Source organism: Sceloporus occidentalis, unplaced genomic scaffold, assembly GCF_023333645.1.
Source record: "Sceloporus occidentalis isolate IW3139 unplaced genomic scaffold, rSceOcc1.0.p SCAF_10, whole genome shotgun sequence".
Lineage (NCBI taxonomy): Eukaryota > Metazoa > Chordata > Lepidosauria > Squamata > Phrynosomatidae > Sceloporus > Sceloporus occidentalis.
Genome location: NW_028316990.1, coordinates 20,122,958 through 20,141,425, shown reverse-complemented (window position 1 = coordinate 20,141,425; position 18,468 = coordinate 20,122,958). Strand labels below are relative to the sequence as shown.

Below are 18,468 nucleotides of genomic sequence, written 5' to 3'. Positions count from 1 at the left end.
TTATCTCAAGTGAGACATCTGGTTTCTTGTGGGTAAGAATGTCTGCTACTTAAATTAGCGAAGCAGCAAGGCATAGTGGTTTGAATCTTGGACTACAACTCTGGAGACCATGTTTCGAATCCAGGCTCGGCCATGAAACCCACTGAGTGACCAAGGAAGACCGTGGTAAACCTCCTCTGAACAAATCTTGCCAAGAAAACCCCAGGATAGGTTCATATTAGGGTCTCCATAAGTCAGAAAGAACACAAAGGCACACAACAACAACATAATTATATGTAATGTATAATAACTTGTGAAATACAGATGTGATCCAGTGATGCATTAGTAATTTGAACGCTAGATACCAGTTTTTGAATCCTTGCTCAGCCATTGGGTGACCCTGCGCAAGTTGCACTCTCTCAGCCTCAGAGGAAGGCAATGGCAAACCTCCTCTGAAAAGTTGAAGGCTTTCATGGCCGGCCATAGTTTTTTGTGGGTTTTTCAGGCTATGTGGCCATGTTCTAGAAGAGTTTCTTCCTGATGTTTCGCCAGCATCTGTGGTGCCACAGCCTTTGACTTCATGTATTATTATTATTAATAATATTAATATTTCCTCCTACTAATGGGTGGCAGATGTCTTTCCATAGAGGACTCACCTTACAGACTGGATTCCTCGACAGTAAAGGAGTGCTTCCGCCAGTTTCTCAGCTCCATAAGCTGTGATATGATTATTGTCCAGACTTTTTGTGTTGGAGGGAGGAAGAAAAAGGAGAAAAATTTAATAGCAAGGTGAAAACTGCCAATTTTATCAGAATGGGGCTCAGTGGCATGACAAAAGGCTGCTGCCAGCTCTCTCCTCTTCTTAAGAATAACATTGTATGCATCCACATTACACACTTGTAGCACTTTGATACAGCTCTTAACTTTCATAGCTGCATCCTACAAGGTTCCGGGTTTTGTAGCTTGGTGAGGTCCTTTAAATTTCTGCTTCATAGACTTTAATACCTTCTCCCTGAAATTCTGCACTAGGGGACTCTAGGGAAAATATTGTTACAGATCCTAGGGTTCCATAAAACAGAGTTATGGCAGTTAGAGTGGCATCACACTGCTATAACTGAGTAGAGTGGATACACGCAGTGACTCCAAAACCATTCATTTATATCCTGCCTTTTCACCAATACTGGGATTCAAGGTGCCTTGCAAAATATTGAAGCCAATAAAGTGCACTCCAAAACACCTGCAAGGGAGGGCTTCCAAGGAAAAACAAAAGAAGAGGAAAGAAAATTGTGTATGCATATGCACACAAAATTAAAACAAAATACTATATACGCACAGTTTTAGGTTATAATAACACCCCTCTTCATTTCCCAGCCTTTCTCCTATTAAAAAGACTTTGTGCCTCTCTCTAAATGAGATTTAAAACTATTACCTATCTATACCGTGAATCCTCATGCCACTTTCTTGTGAGTCAAAGTTGACTATTGCCTATGATTTACCTCTCTTTCAGATACATAAATTAGATTTAAGCTTGAGCGGCCTTATTTGGAAGCAATCCAATCCCATCGTATTGATAATTCCCCCTAGTTTGTTCCAAAGTCTCCATCTAAGGTCTTCAAGACTTCTTATTAAATCCTTTTCTTATTAAATTTCTTAACTGGTTTAAATGAGCCAATTCCACCATCTTCTCTAGCCACTTTGCAGGCCTTTGCATTTCTAATAATGGAGCTGCAGGGTTTTTTGGGGGGGAGGTATGGTGTACTATATAACTATATTGCTGGGCTTTGGGCTAGCAAATATTCAGGTACTCACTCCAATATCTGCAGCTTGGCCATCCTTGGGAGAATTTCCGCCAGCCCTGCTGCGCTCTCGTCTCCAAGATTGTTCCAGGACAAGCTAAAGAGAATAAGAATAGCTGGCCATCAGTTGGGAAACAAGACAATTGCTTCCATCTTAGGAGGAGCAGTGAACTCACTCCAGGGCCTCATTCCCACTTAGAAAAGAAAAAGCAGTTTGTGATCTGAATTGATTGATCGATTTGACAGTGCTGTGTGGTTCCTACTACATTTGCCCCGATCGCATTTTTCCCTGTAAAATAAACCCACTTGTGGTTCACATTCACGAATGAACTGATTCAAAATGGACCCGCTCCAGCCAGCCGAAGGGCAAATTCAAACCGATTCCGATCCACACCTGGTTCACACTTGCACAGAAACGACTTATTCAAAAAGACGCGGGTTAAATGGGTCTAGCATGTGGCCCCCCTCTCAGAATAGCTTCAGCGATTCAGTTTAAGTGGTAGCCAGGGTCAGTTGAACCACTTCAAACCGAATTGGGATTTGGTTTAAAAGGTAGTGGGAATGAAGCCCAGGTTTCATGCTGAATTTAAAAGGAAATGTCCAAAGTGTGGGACCTTATCCACAAAATAGATCTAACCCATTAAAAATAATTCCTTAAAGTTCAGAGTAAAACCCAGAGTGGATTCAACACCCCATTGATATGGGAGCCAACCAGCCACCATGATCCAGAAACTCATGCAAAAAAGCAGACAGGTGATTGAGTGAGTGAGTGAGTGAGTGAGTGATTCTGTCATTCATTCATGCATGCATGCAATTTAATTTTACTGGGAGCAATAGGCAGCCAAACCACCACTAAATATAAGGTAGGAGAAATATGGAGATCATGCAGGAAAGTATCTAGATTGAAAATAAGAAATGTCCCCAATCAGGGGCCTTCCGGAAATGCTTGGCTGCGACTCCCATAATCCCCAAAGCTGGGCATCACCTGCCCTCCCATTCATACTCACATTATTTCTTCAAGCAAAGGGCAACGGCTGAGACCAAAAGCGAGAGTCTTGAAAGCACCGTCACTGATGCCACAGACCTTGAGGCTAAAAAGAAGGCATTGCAAAACCTTAGCCATTTTCATCCTAGGTTGCCATTACAGCTCTCCTTGCAACATGCCAGGAAAGGCCACTTTGTGCAGGGAGAAATTGCTTTTGGGGCTCAGCCTTGCTATTAACCTGCTAGGAACAAGTGCAACCTAAATGCATACTGAGCCCAGCTGAGAAACAGAGAAGTCAAATTCCATTGCTGAAAAGGATCCAGGTTCAAATCCCCATTGCGCCATAACAGTGGCTATTGGAAGACTTTGGGACAGACTGGTGCCACACTGCAGAATTAATGTAGTTTTGGCACCACTTCGACAGCCATGGCTCCATCCTATGGCACCTTGGGATTTGTAGTTTGTCCTGGCACCAGAGCGCTCTGACACAGAAGGCTCAATATCTCACAAAACTACACAAACTGGAAGGAATTTGGGGGCCTCAAAAACTATAAGACATAGATGGATGCAACCCAGTGGAGGACTCACTTGATTTTCCTGAGTTGTGAGTGTTGTGGCAACTGCTCCATGAGGACCATCACACCTTTGTCTCCAATGCTGTTTTCCGACAAACTGCATAGAAAAAGAGGGTAATGAACGTATTAAAGAATCCTATTGAATACATAGCTGGGTCAGTCTGGAAAACTAGTCTGCAATCCCAAAAGCATGTATTTCCTTCTCATCCATTTTCTGTGCATGGGGATGGAGAACATAATGGCTTGGATGATTCTGACTTTAGTGATCGGTTGTCTAGCTTTGAGAATCAAAAGTGGGAATTAAACTGTTTAAATAATTTTTTCAACATATAAATACAACACTTTGGGGAAACACCCCTTGTTTCAAGTGGGCTTTGACTTGATTTCCTTTACCGCCAGCTGGACTTACCTGATCTCCTCTATTTGGGGACACCTGAAAAGGGCTTTGGCTAAATGGACCATTCCCTCGGAGTCAATGCCACAAGAAGACAGGCTGCGGAAAGAAGGAACAGAAGAGAAGATATTCATGAAAAGGCAGCCATGACTTTGGATAGTTATCAGCTCCTCCTATCCATTTACCATACTAATGCAGCATATGCATATGGAAAGGTCCAAAACAGCCTAAAAGTACCAAATCCCACCGGATCTTGGAAGCTAAGCAGGGTCATCCCTGGTTAGGACTTAGATAGGAGGCCATCAAGGAATACCAAGTATTGCAGGCTACATTTCAGAGGTAAAACCACCTCTAAACATTCCTGAATATTCAGGACCCACTGCGCATACCAAAATCCATGGATGCTCAAATCCCATTAAAGAGAATGGCATGATAAAATGGTGTCCCTTATACAAAATGGGGAAATCAAGCTTTGCTTTTGGGAGTGTGTGTGTGTGTGTGTGTGTGTGTGTGTGTGTGTGTGTAGGACTCTGTGGATACAGAGGGTAAACTGTAATTCATGGGGTCACTATATATTGACAAGTGGCTTGAAGGCACATACACACATACATGTGTATATAGAAACAATGCATGCCAAAGCAGAGCCAGGAAAAGTTACTTTTTGGACAACTTTGGGGGATTCTGGAAGCTGTAGTTTTAAAAATGCACCTTCTCTAGTGCTGTATAGCTACTTGGACTGAAAATGGTCTGATTTGCCCATCCCTGGCCATGGCACTTACCGAAGGACTTTCAAGTGATTCAAAGAATGCAGAACTGGAGCCAGTTTTTCCAAAGACTCGTTCCCAATCTTGTTCCCAGATAAACTTGAAAAGAAGAAAGATGTCAGTTGCCACATGGTTAACATTAGCTTGGTCGAACTTTCCCAAACATCAATGAAATAAAGGATGTGTCAGATACACACTGGGCCCAGGAGAAGTCAAAGGAAAGATTTTGCATTGGTCTATTTTTTTCCTTCCTTGATCTGCTTTTTTATTTTCCGATAGCATGCTCTGACTGCATTGGCTATTCTGAAACACGGAAGGACTATTAAAGCTGTGCGTCAATAGAGTAACTCACTTGATTTGCTTCGTATTTTCCATTTCTGGAAGAGCTGCAGCAATTTCTTTCACCCCGGCACCATCGATTTTGTTGTAGCTCAGGCTTTAAAAGAAAATTCATAGCTCATCAGATGAAAGAAAACATTCTCCCAATTTTGCAAGGACAGTCCCTGTTAATCCTTTCACTTTTTTCCAGCTGCTTTCAAAATGTCCCACATTTCTATTCTCTTCCTATGAGTTTCTGCCTTTCTCCTCATTTCAATGGCTGCAATCTGAGTTCAAAGTGCAAAAATAGTTTGCATGCAACAAACTCAATAGGAAGAAGAGGAGGAATCTTGTCCTTCCCAGTAAGATCAAGGCAAAAGCAAAGCACTGCAGCATCTTCTAGGATATGTGTTTTCCCTTATCAATAACTTTTCCCATTTTGGCCATGCTCTGATATTGTTTGGCCAAGCGTATCCTGGTTTTCATGTATCCAAAGATGAAGGGTATGGGAGGGGAGCACATCTTAAAATGGGGGTTAAAAGTGAAAATACATGAACCTACTCAATTTCTTCCAAGTTAATGGCGTTCTCCAAAGCTCTGGCAAGGTGAGGACAGGCATCGCCGCTGAGCTGGTTGTTATTCAAACTGGAAAACAGTCACAAAATGCCAAAGGTAAATCAATTATGCCATAGAAGGTGACATATGCATTCAAGGGCAGCTCCGCTCTGGTGCTGCAGCAAACTACAATTCCCAGAATTCCAAAGCATTGAGCCATGGCAGTTGAAAGTGGTGCCAAACCAGATTGTTTCTCCAGTGCGGATGCAACCGATAATGCAGCCTCCCTCTTATCCTACTGCCTTTTAGTGTGTCTATTTAACAATTTGTAAGCTGCTCTGATAGCCTTTTGGCTGTAGAGTGGGGTATGGATAATAATAATAATAATAATAATTATTATTATTATTATTATTATTATTTCCTTGACCAACAGACAGACTGACCTCAGTCTTCTCAGGAGAGGCATTGCAGAGAGTCCTGAAATCAGCTTTGGAAGATGTGTGTTGTCAAGGTTCAGAAAACCAAGGCTAAAAGAAATGGATGAGAGAAAGACATGAAGGTAATGCATGTTAGAAACGGACCTCGCAGGAGATAACATTGATATTTGAGCAACGCTCATACACACACAAGGTTCAGGTTTTGTCTGATTTGCAAAGTTAAGCAGGGTCTGCCCTGTTTAGTCCTTGGGTGGGAGATGCAATGAAAAGGCAGCTTACTTTATGCTTCTCAGCTGAAGTTTGCCTTCCAGAGAACCGAGGAGCATACTGATGCCATCCGTACCCAGTTCACTTCTGGAAAAGCTAGAGAGAAAGCAACGCTGTTACAGATTTAGTCTATGAGCATGTCTGAGGAAGCAGAGCAGGAAGGGCAAGCTGCAGGGATGTATTAAAAGGCTATGCTTTATGGTTCAAACTTGCAACTTCTGTATTCAGTGTCTGGAGCTGGATGGTACCTTACATGTCAGTGAGGCAGTGCTTCTGCTCTGGATGTCCTTTGGAGGAGCTTTCCAAGAAGATGGACCCCTGCACTCCAAATCCAAAACATATTCAGCACACTGGGCAGTTCTTTTAAATGGAGCCAAAGACCTGGAATGGAGTCACTGCCCGACTGAGAAGGAATCCATCATCCACTGCTGATGGGATTTCAAAAGAAGTTATCCAAGATGCTGGGATATGATTCTGCATCCTGGACAGTCCCTTTTAGCTTTGGACTTGAAAGCTGACGCAGCCAAAGACATTGGGCAGCCCTGATTTAGAAATGATAGGCCCATCCTTGACTAAGGGGTTGTCCGCACAGGCCAACAGGATGGTTTTAGGGACATTTCCACAGCTTGGGAAGGTAACTTTTTTATTATTACAGCTCTCCAAATCCCTTCGCCAGCTTGACCACCATGACATGACACTCACTTGATGTCTTCCATGGTGCGGCACTGACGCAACGCTGAAGCCAGGCGCTCCATTCCAGCGGGAGAGATTCTGCAACATGTCAACCTGCAAGTTCAGGAAAAGTACAGGTCAAAAAGAGCCTTTTCCCCACCAGTGCTGGAAATGTAAACTCGGCAGCTTCACACAAGCCCAAGAGATGTATGGCAGGCTTAGAAAAGCCTATAAGATGATGCTTGATGGAACTGGGAACGTCTCCTCTCCTTTCATTACTATGAGTAGAACAGTATGGGGTTGGGGAACACCTATGTGACATTTCCCAGCCGTATGTTGTGGCTTAAAATCCCACAACCCAGTAAAGTCAGGAGCGATGGGAGGCAGAATCCAACAGAATCTGAAGGGACCAGGTTAGGAAAACTGGGCTGGTATTGTCGCATCCTTTCACCCATTTTGATATCATGAAGTGGAGGCACACAATTCCATTTCAGTGTTCACACTCTTGGAAAGCTGAATGCAAATTTCCATACATCTTAGATAAAAGTTGTGTGAACATGTAAACCTTCCCTGAAAATGCAGGACAGCAGTTTCGCAAAGCAAGAGAAGGAGGGTGAAAGTTAGGAAGATGCAAATCCTAGGAGATGCCACCCATCCGGGGAAAACAGAGGTGCAACCGCAAAGCATACAACAATCCAGAGAGGGCATACTCAAGTCTCTTCAGTGCAGGGAAATGCAGCAGGAAATCCAAAATGGTTTCTCCATCCACATCAGTGATCTCTACCTGGGAGCAACTGCAAAGAGAGAAGAACAGACACGATGCATTGACAGATATTCTCTGGAGAAGTACCAAGTAAGGAAGCTAGAAGAAACTCAGTGGGAAATCCTATCATGCAAGGACTGGCATGCTGCTAGTGACATATTCATGCATAAGTCAGGCTACATGCACTGGTAAATTATTTGCCACAGTGCAACAGATGCATTCTGCTGATGAGGGAAGAGACAGAGTTGGACCTACAGCAATGCAGCAGTTGTGCATTTCACATTTGCATGCAATCATTTAAATAAGATGCACTAGAATCCTATCTTCATGTGCCACCCAAAACATTCTCCCCTGTGGTTGTGCATTGCACATTGCACAATGGCATGCAGTCATTGAAATGGAATGCACCACAACCCTATGTTCATTGGCCTGACAAAACATTCTCCCCTGTGGTTGTGCACTGCACACTGCACAATGGCATGCAGTCGCTGAAATGGGATGCACTGGAACCCCATCTCATGGCCCAAATAAAACATTTTCCTCTGTTCCCAGGGCAATGAGTCCAGATGATACAGAGCCCAATCCCAGTTCGGGTGCAAACTATCTAGACTAATGTGCAGATGCAGCCAATGTTGCTATTCTGCACGAGGGATGCATACTGCAATTCTCATCTAAGGTTTCTTTTTAACTGCAGAGAGGGTTGAAGAAGGGCAGGGAAGTGCAGACTTACTGTAATGCCCTGAGTTGCTTGCATTTCTCAATGAACGTTGGTGAGAAGTGGGTCTCTTTGGCATCTAGTTCACACCTATGGAAACTGTGGATGCACAAACACACCATGAAAACGCGCAAGCCAGACCGAAACCGATTTGGCCGATGTTGGCAGGAGTGGCGCATCTGCTCTGGGTTTTCATCTGGACTTTTAAAATGTTCTGTTGTCTTCAGCTGACCTATATTTCAACTCCTATTTAAAATATTCTAATGGTATTTTCTTATTTAATGGTATAATAGTGTTAAATCATTTTAGTATTGTGAATAATTTAATCTCATTTCAACATTCACCTTTTGGTACGTTTTGGCTGTATTTGTGTTTTTAAACTGTCAGCCACCTCAAATCCCAAACTTAGATGAAAGGTGGGAATATTAGTAGTATTACTACTTTTGGGAGAAAGGTGGGCAATAATAATAATAATAATAATAATAATAATAATAATAATATAGTGCTGGATATAAATCACAGAATCATAGAGTTATATAAATTCATTTGTTACTTGTAAAAATACATTTATATTTAAATGCAGTCCTATATTGAAGGATTTTAGGGCAGTGTATATACAATAAAAATCAACTTAGAACCACTGAAAACAATAAAAATAATGATAAAAGGCCATTATTGAACCATTTAACACTTAAGACAAAGTAATTTAAAACCAGTTGAAACAATTTAAAATAACATAAAACGTAACAGATGTGCAAATCGGATAATATCAATTAGACTTGGAAGGATTAATAAAAAGCCACCCTTTGAATTGGTGCCAGAATGACACTAAAGTTGGTGCCAAAGGGACCTCAATGGCAAAGACCCACAGCAGAGAAATGATGCCGTTGTTGTTGTTGTTGCAATGATATATATAAAAGGAGTTGCTGCTGTACCGGGAAAAAGGGAATGACTTTCTCACCTGCTGACCACAGACTCCACTTTTTCCACCCGATGAAGAAATTCTTGTTCCACTGCAAAGAGAGTGCCATCTTTCCTATTGCAAACAAATGAAAGGAAAATTAAACAAGCTGAAATGTGCCTTTACACACACACATTGCTCCACTACAATCTGACAACAGAGATCCATTAGATCTCCTAATGTACCATTATGCCTTTTCTGTTAATTGCCTTTATCATTATGCAAAGGGATCTTGTAGCACCTTTCAGACTAACTGAATAAAAGAATTTGATGCCACAAGGCAGCTTTCGTGAGACTAACGTATCCTAGTGCTTAATTTATTTTTTTCCCTTGATGGATCCCATTACTTGATGGCTGTGATGTTTCCTTGCGCTTCGGTTGCCAACGTCAGGAGAGCAGAGATGCTTTCGCCTTTCACCCATGGCTCTTCGATGCTGCAACGCAAAGCACAGCCATCTTATGCTTCGGCATAATGCATTTTCCCCTCCAGACATGAGACCTTAAGTTGCAGCACAGTCCTGTTTACTCAGAAGCAAATCCTGACTACATTCAGCAAGGTTTATTTCAAAGTAAGGATTTTAAAGAGCCAGCATGGCATAGAAATTTGGGTTTGGGGCTATGACTTTGGAGACCAGCATTCGGCATTGGAAACCCACTGGTCAAGTCACATACTCTCAGCCTCAGGGGCAAGTAATGCCAAAACTCCCACAAATCTTTCCAAGAAAACCCTGTGATAATTTCACCTGAAGGCACACAACAACAAATTTAACAATGCGTACCTTATTCTTAGTGTGTCGTTCGGTGTCCTTAAGGACCTGAACAGACCTTCTGCATTGTTGAGCGCCAAGCCGTTGTTGGTGGACCTAACAACGAAGAAGATAAAACTTGAGAGGGAATACCTTACACAGTTCTTAAGTAACTTCTTTTCCACCAGTTTGGAAAAGTTACTACGTCGGAAGCCGCCAAAACCCACGTGAAATCGTTCAGGGAGACACACTTTCCCAGCTCAGCGGACAACTGTGCCAGATGCTCTGCTTGGAAGTTGCATTGCTTTAGCCTGAAAAGAAAGAAAGAAAGAAAGAAAGAAAGAAAGAAAGAAAGAAAGGATATACATCTTTGAAATAAAATAAATATAAATAAAATGGAAGCCAGCAATTTGAATTTCGCAAAGTCCATCTCAGAAGGAAACTTTCTGGCCAAAAGAAGATGGCAACCAGCTTTTTGCCAGGCCTTCGGTTAATTTCAATCTGCTTGAAATACGGATGAATTAAAACGGCTCGTTCCAAAGTAAATGGCCCGTGTAATTTCACTACATCCCTTAGGAAAGCCTTAATTATTATACATTCATTTATTTTTCTAGCACTTCTTTCACAGCATTTAGTTTGGGAATTGCCAGGTTAGAGAAAACCTTCAAGAGCTCAGTGAGAGTAGAATAATACTAAACTAATAACTACCTTAGGATTTTGGAAGGTTTTGCATCCCTTGCTAATGTGATAAGCAGCATTTCTGCAGAGTGCAAACTGGAAAAGAAAAAAGAATATTGCTTTAGAGAAAATAAAAATGGATGGAGGATATTTCTTTGAAAGACAGATCTGCATCTGAGGCTGCATCCACACCGCAGAACTAATCCAGTTTGGCACCACTTTAACAGCTATGGCTCAATACTATGGAATTCAGGGATTTGTAACAGAGGTCTGATGCCACAACAAACTATAAATCCCAGAATTTCATAGCATTGAGACTTTCCTCTAATCATCATCATCATCATCATCATCATCAATCTCCCACCTTTGCAGTTTTAAATTTTTATCATTTCCTGATTATATATCAATAGTTTGACTAATAGCGACTATACAGTCTTCAAATCTCCAATGAACGACCCACCTATGCCCAGCTCCTTCTCATGCATGCTTCTCATCCATGTGCCAATTCATTCCAAGGGATAGGGAGGTGAAAACACATAGCTGCAAGCAACCATACCTTGCGTGAACTTCAGCAATGTTTTGGGACGCGGTGAAGATGCTGATGAGATGGAGGACCCCGTCGTGTGAGATCTGGTTGTAGCTGATTCTACGCAAAAGGAGAAAAATGTTGTCAATTGTGAAGGTGACTTTTTCCCCCTCCAGTTTTGGCCTTTTCTCCTTCCTTCGAGACGAATCTTGTTGCAACTGATTCCCCTGCTTCGCTTCAGTGTGCATTTCCACCACCTTCTACCAGTTAAATATTTTATTCTATTTAAATTATTTTAGGGATATTTTAATCATGTAATGCTGTTCTTTTAGATTGTACGTCGCTTGGCAGGTTTTAATTTCCCCCCTTATTTTATTTGACCCTTATTGTGTAAAGCGCTGTGCACAGCACTCTATAAATAAATGTTAATACTAATACTAATATTAATTTTCTCTCGTGGAGGAGTGGTAAAGTGTGGACAGCTGTCTATTTGAAGGGGAAAGTACGTTTGTTCCTGAAAAGGATGTGGGTTGTCCCGAATACCCAGACATGCAATGAAAGAGAGGAACCTGAGATGTAGGTAGGTTAGATGGGACATGTCCCTCTCAAATCCCACTGGAGCACCTCTGGATCTTGGGCCCAGGACTCAAGTGTAGGCACTTACTTTAAAAGGCATGAGACCTGGGTTTCAGGCAAGTGTTCCAAGAGAAACTGCAGCCCTTTGTTGCCAAGATGGTTCCCAGAAAGGCTGAAAAGGAGAAATGTAGAGTCCATGAAATTCCACTGGGGTCTGATTCCCACTAGCTTTTAAACCGGATCACAAATCAGTTTGAACCAGTTCATATGACCCTGATTCACACTTGAACTGAATCACTGAAACAATTTGGAGAGAGGAGCCATGCGCCAGACCCATTTAACCTTTTTGACGCTGATTTTTTTCTGAGTCTTTTTGAATAAATCGATACCACGCAAGTGTGAACCAGATGTGGATCGGATTTAAATGTGCCCTTCAGCCGGCTGGAGCGGGTCCATTTTGAACTGATTCATTCGTCAATATGAACCACAAGTTGGTTGTTTTATTTTATTTTGCAGCCTGAAAATACGATCAGGGCAAATGCAGTGTGAACCACGCTCCGCTGCTGAACCAATCCATCGATTTGGATTGCAAAGCAATTTATTTGTAAGTGGGAATGAGGCCAGTGTTTGTGAATGCAAAGCTGCATCACATTTCCACTTCAGAGTTTCCATAGCTAGTAAAAGTGACCAGCTGAGCATAAGAAAACTTGGAGAAGTCATGTGCTGGAGAAAAGTGTGTGAATGCAAGCACTGCTACTCTTTTATTCTTCCTGGTGAGTCTTCCTGACTGTTGGGAAGCCTCTTTCTTTCTTTGTCCAAGAAACAAATGATCAGGAATAGTCTTGTTCCAGTTTATGTTTGCAAGGACATAACAACAACAACAACAACAACAACAACAACAACAGAGATCTCACTTACTCCAGCTCTGCAAGGCGATCACACTTCTTGAAGACAACACACAGTTCCTTGAGACCATCTTGGCCAATGCCACAGTCTGTCAACCTGGTGGAGAAGAGGAAAAGAAGAAAGCAAGAAACAGGGGTTACTGACAGCCTTAACTAGAGTAGAACCATTACATCAATGGCATTGACTCAACAGTTGCTCCAACTCTAGTTAGGATTAACATCTAGATTTTGTGGCCCTTGGCTGCTTGGAGCTGGCAGATCATGGGTAACATGCTATTATTGATGTGCGTGCATGAATGTCTCTTTTTGGATGGGGCTCAGAGGGATATTCTCAAGTCCCTTTGGCCCTGTGTCAAGCCTTCCAACAATAGGTCTTCATCCCCTGGAGGAACGGCTGTCACTTACCTATGGAAGGGATCAGAGTAGAAAAGCGATTCAAATACATTGTGAAGTTGGAGGCTTTCATGGCCAGCATCCATAGATTTTTGTGGGTTTTGGGGGCTCTGTAGCCATGTTCTAGAAGAGTTTGTTCCTGATGTTTCATAAACATCTGTGGCTGGCATCATCAGAGAATGCTGGCATGGAAGAAAGTGGGGTATATAATCACTTCCATGCCAGCAATCTCTGAAGATGCCAGCCACAGATGCTGATGAAACATCAGGAATAAACTCTTCTAGAACATGGCCAGATAACCCCAAAAACCCACAAAAATCTGTGATCCATATACAGTCAGCCCTCCTGTATCCATGGATTCTGCATCTATGGCTTCTAACATCCATGGCTTGAACGTAATTTTTTTTAAAAATCCTTAAAAAGAGCAAATCTTGACTTTGCCACTTTCAATAAGGGACATCATTTTACTAGGCTATGATATATAATGGGATTTCCCCCTCTCTGCATTTTAAAAGCAACATGGCTGAAGGAAGGCAAAATTGTAATGAAGCAAAGATTATTGTGTCTGCACTTACCTGCAGGATGCTTCTTGGCTCTCTGGAATTTCCATAAAACGCAAAAAGGCATTTTTCTTGGATCTAAAATTTTTTAAAAGGGGAAAAAATATTCATCTGAATGCTCTATGGTTTGATCTTGTCAGGAGACATGGAGAGTTATCCCAAACCTACTTGGTGTCTGACTATGTCCAGTTTCCATTCTGTCAGGTACAGTGAGATTTTATTATTCATTTATTCATTTTATTATTTAATTTATTGATGCAAAAACCCCTGCACATTACGTAAAGCAGCAATGGGTTTCAAAAATGCAAAGAATGCTTGTGAATTTGGTCATTTCTGATGAAAAGAGGCATGTTACAACCAGACATCAAGGAAATGGAGAGCTGTTATGATATTTTTCACATTTGGGGTTCTTTTTTGGCTGCGCAAAAAAATTACCATTTGCGCTTCTTTACCCTGAATAACTACATATTAAATGTACCATGCCTTTGCCTCTCAAAAAGAAAGAGGAAAAAGAAGTTTTAAGGGGTTTCACAGTTTCTCCTTGTCATGATACAACTGGTATTATGGGGATCAGTTCCTATTTGGAGATACAACTGGTATCATGATCTCCAAATAGGAACCAATCCCCATTCGGATCGGTCCTTAGTTCTGTTATCAGGCTTTTAAACCTCTTACCTGACTTCCACGTCGCAGGTTCTCTTGCAGAGATAAAGTGAGCTGACAAGCAAGCAAAGGCTTTGGGGGGGGAAACTGTTTTCTCCGATGCTGCAAAAGGGAAGGAGGGATGCAGAGACATCAAAAATCTGAGTCTGTAACAAGGTTTGGCAATGGATCAGAACTGGGAATGGTGGATAAAGAACATAAGAACAGTATCATTCAAAATCCATCCAGGTTTAAGCGTCAGGAAAACCTTTATCCAGTGGAGCTTTGAAAGCTTGCAACATGTATAATGTGCATTTTGGTTGGTCCAATGAAGATGCCACTGTTTTGTGTGTTTTGGATGATTCTATACTTTGCTATATGGCCAACACTGGATATGTTTGATAAGAACATCCACACTGGACCAAATCCCTACTTCAGCTTGTATTCTGTTTGTTTTGTAAAAGAGGTTTCTTGCTTGCATTGATTTTTACAGTTTTGCCCCACGCTCTCCATTAAGCCTTCTAGAGCAGCTGAGAGGTTTTGTAATATGTTTTGTAATATGGAAGTCCCCACCTCAAGGCTTACAATCTAAAATATGGTACGACTTTCTATAAATTCAATATCTCCATTTTCACGTATCCACATCTGAAAAAAATAGTATTATGCCTCCTTATCTTTTCTTCTGCACCATGCATAATTTTATGCAACTCCATCAAATGAATCTGTGAAGCAGCCTTGCAAGGGGTTTAGATCAATCGTCTATCTCACCCAAAATTATCCGCTTTGAGCAGCAATGGCTCTTAAGGATCCTAGCAGAGCTCTTTTTCCCAACCCTGTCCTTAAGATGGACACTTCTAAGACTCACCGTAAGAGCTTCAGGTTTTTGAGGTGGGGCAGGAACGCCAGCAGTTGTTCAATTTCTCGATCTTGCAACACATTCCCAGATAAGCTGCACAGTCAGGATGGAAACTTTTGAACAAAGATTACATTCAAAGCACCACATATATTCAACTATAAGTCAACCTCATATGTAAGTCAAGGGGAGGTGGGGGCCAAAATAAAGGATTTTGGTATGACCCATGGAAATGTCATGGGTAAAACATAGGGCCGTGCAACAAAGGACGTAAATGATGAAGCAAAGGAAAACGATGCCAACGGACGTACAAAATTCCAGCAGGCATAATTGTTTGTGCCCACACTAAAGGCTGGATGGATGAGAGAGTAGAGGGGATTGGCATTTCTTTTAGATGCACCTCTCATTAGGGGATTCCCCCCCCCCTCCAAATAACAGTTGAAGTGCCACACTTACAGTGACCCATGGCTAAGTCGATCCAGGTTTTTTGGGTCAATTTTTTAAACTAAAATGTTTAGACTTATACATGAGTATATACAGTGCCTCCCTTTGATCCAGGCACTATGCTCCTAGGCTGCAGCAATAGGAGCATAATGTCCAGTTCATGTGAAGCTGTACTGCCCTTCTGTTCTGCTTTAGTCATCTTCCAGTGTCAAGGTGGAAAGTGGGTTAATTATTATTATATTAATCATTATTAATTATTATTATTATCTGGATAGGAAGGACACCTTTCCCTTAATGCCCAAGCCTGATGCTCTCCTTGCCAGTCCCACACGCAGACTGCATCGAAGAGCGCAGCGCTTACTTGATCTCCGTCAAGCCGGAGCATGTGACCAGGATCCGAAAAAGCCGGTCGATATCATCTGGGCCCACGTTGCAATCTGTGAGACTGAAACACAAAGGCAAAAACTTGGCACCCGAAAGATGAAAATGTATGCACATTCAATTTTTAATCCTGTCTAATGAACTTGTCAAAGGAGGGAAGAGGATAAGTTGACGGATAGTCTGCAACGACGTTCTTTTATTCATGAATATGTAACATCACTGGAATGTAAAGCACTAGAGACCAGTGAGATTTTTTCTCTTCTGTAAGTAGACTATGTAATGTCATCCACAGGTTTTGGATACTCCCCAACCACAACTAAATGAAGGCCTGGCTACTGATACTGTGGATAAATGTGTATGTGACCTATATCTGAAATAGCTGCAATGGTCCTCTCTTTGGAGAAGGAAAGAAAATAATTTCTAGAATATGGACACATAGCCTGAAAAGTCCACAAAAAAACTATGGATGCCAGCCATGAAAGCCTTCGACTTCACAAAGAAAATAATGTCCCTCTAATTTCACATTCTTCATAAGGACTAGCAAAATTGTGAGGATGGAGAGGCAAGGGGTGAAAGGATTCTAGTTAGTGCAAGAGAGGACCCAGCAAGGTTGTTTCGGGACAAATAAAATGTCTGCAATGTACCTACAACCTGCGCCGAACGGACCACTATGTGTGCGTCTGCATAATCCTCGGACAACGCCAAATAAAGAAGGAAATGGCTTCTTACCTAAAGCAGCGGCCATACTCTGCAGGTTGCAACAGCTCTCCTTGATGTTCCCTGAAACTTTGAAGAATCAAAAGATAATCCACCGTTTAGTTGGCAGACATGCATGCTTGGATTAGCTTTCTGAAATTCACCGACTCCCAATTTTGAAATTGAAATGGCCTGCTCTTGTTTATGAAGTCAAGCCCATAGAGAGTGAATTTCTACATTTTGCAAAAAGTGTTGTTTGTTGCAGCCTTCGGTTCATTTATGCTACAGATGGGGGAAAGTGCAGGTTTTGGGCACACTTTTGTGGCCCTTGAACCACTCGGCCAGAGCCCAAATACCTAAATGCCCAGTTCAGAATGGGACCATTAACACATTCTAGGTTTATCATTGCATAAGTGGACCTTTAGGTATTGGTGGTCTTTCAGCTATGAGACCCAGGTTTAATGTCCCGCTGAGCCAGAGAAGTAAAATCCAGAGCGAAGCCCTCAGCCCATTGACATGGGAGTCACCAGGGACCACTGGAAATTATCCTGGTTAAACCGATTCTCCTTTGGAGATGCTAAGATATGAACTTGGGATGCTTGACATGCAGCCCATATTCTCTTATGACTCTGTCATGGCCCTTAGCCTCAAGTAAGATGCATTTTTACCTGATTTTTTCCCCAAAGGTTAAACGAATGGTCTGGCTGCTTCCCAAACTGTAATGAGAAATGAGAGAAGTGAGGAAAAAACTGTGAACCGATGAAGGAATTCTATTATAACACTCCTCCCAATTTGTACTGTGATCCACCACAATGTCTGATAACATTTTAATTGTCACAGATCCATCCTAACCAAACTTAGGATTTATAGTCTGGTAAATTCGGACATCTGACTTGATTATGTCTGATAACATTTTAATTGTCTGATAACATTTTAATTGTCGCAGATCCATCCTCACCAAATTTAGGATTTACAGGGGAGGAAAGGAATAGCTGTGATATTACATATATTGTGAATTGCATGGATTGCATGGATTTTTAATTGTAAGTCGCCTTGGCGACTTTGACAAAGAGGTGGAGTAAAAATAAAGCTTTTATTTATTATTATTATTATTATTATTAAGTCTGGCATCTGGCTTGTATATTGATTTTATTTGAAATGAAACCTCATGATATAGCATACTCTCTGACTGCCCCAGTTTGACTGGGACAGTTCCAATTAATCCTCTGCCAGCCCAATTTTTTCAGCTGCTTTTAAAAGGTCCCACTTTCTCTCTTCCTCCCACTTTCTCCCTTTCTTCTGAGTCTATTGCATTGGCTGCAAACTGTGTTCAAAATGCAAAAATAGTTTGCTCTCCATTAACTCAGCAGAGGATGGAGTCTTGCTCTTCCCTGTAAACTCAGGCAAAAGCAAACTGCTGCAGCCTCTCCTGGATTGTGTCTTCTTCCTCATTAATAACTTTTGCAATCTTGGTCACACTCTGGTGTTGCATGGCCACACATGTTCAGACTTCCACCTGTGAAATCTTGAGGATCTGATATAGGGCAGGATATAAATTTTGATTTTTTTAAAAAATTAATTAATAATAATAAATAATAATAAAGCATGGTTAAACTGGTTCATAGCCATACCCCAGTTGCATCGAGGTCATATGTTTCAAGGAAGAGAAGGATTCTACCAAGTGGAAAGCTCCCTCCAAAGACAGGCAGTTGCCATCCAGCCTAGAAGCAGAAAAAGCAACAATGCTGCCATCTCCAGGAATATAAGTACAATTCATTTGTGCACAAGAACAATCCAGGGTCAGACAAGGAGAATTCCTTGGCCTTGTTCCCACTTGCATTTAAACTGGTTTGGGATTCGCCTTCGCTCCGTGTTGGTAAATCAATT

At 41.7% G+C, this 18,468-nt stretch overlaps 1 protein-coding gene across 9 annotated transcripts in view; it reads right to left on the bottom strand.

Annotated features, from left to right (window-relative positions):
• Positions 1-18,468, bottom strand: part of LOC149306059 (protein NLRC5-like) — a 35,645-nt gene that overhangs the window by 192 nt on the left and 16,985 nt on the right. For 4 of the 9 annotated variants that reach the window (XM_089476933.1, XM_089476930.1, XM_089476934.1 and 1 more), the window contains 28 exons: positions 18,213-18,302; positions 17,250-17,297; positions 16,615-16,671; positions 15,866-15,949; positions 15,073-15,156; positions 14,241-14,330; positions 13,581-13,643; positions 12,626-12,709; positions 11,796-11,879; positions 11,162-11,251; positions 10,636-10,701; positions 10,155-10,238; positions 9,961-10,044; positions 9,529-9,615; positions 9,182-9,256; positions 8,236-8,319; positions 7,453-7,536; positions 6,773-6,856; positions 6,083-6,166; positions 5,810-5,893; positions 5,373-5,456; positions 4,846-4,929; positions 4,509-4,592; positions 3,745-3,828; positions 3,349-3,432; positions 2,783-2,866; positions 1,789-1,872; positions 636-719 (listed from right to left, as the gene is read on the bottom strand). In XM_089476933.1, the coding sequence (XP_089333059.1) occupies positions 636-719; positions 1,789-1,872; positions 2,783-2,866; positions 3,349-3,432; positions 3,745-3,828; positions 4,509-4,592; positions 4,846-4,929; positions 5,373-5,456; positions 5,810-5,893; positions 6,083-6,166; positions 6,773-6,856; positions 7,453-7,536; positions 8,236-8,319; positions 9,182-9,256; positions 9,529-9,615; positions 9,961-10,044; positions 10,155-10,238; positions 10,636-10,701; positions 11,162-11,251; positions 11,796-11,879; positions 12,626-12,709; positions 13,581-13,643; positions 14,241-14,330; positions 15,073-15,156; positions 15,866-15,949; positions 16,615-16,671; positions 17,250-17,297; positions 18,213-18,302 (2,262 nt within the window). Of the gene's footprint in view, positions 1-635; positions 720-1,788; positions 1,873-2,782; positions 2,867-3,348; positions 3,433-3,744; positions 3,829-4,508; positions 4,593-4,845; positions 4,930-5,372; positions 5,457-5,809; positions 5,894-6,082; positions 6,167-6,772; positions 6,857-7,452; positions 7,537-8,235; positions 8,320-9,181; positions 9,257-9,528; positions 9,616-9,960; positions 10,045-10,085; positions 10,239-10,635; positions 10,702-11,161; positions 11,252-11,795; positions 11,880-12,625; positions 12,710-13,580; positions 13,644-14,240; positions 14,331-15,072; positions 15,157-15,865; positions 15,950-16,614; positions 16,672-17,249; positions 17,298-18,212; positions 18,303-18,468 lie in introns of all 9 variants that reach the window. The other 5 variants (XM_089476932.1, XM_089476938.1, XM_089476937.1 and 2 more) reach the window with 5 other exon arrangements.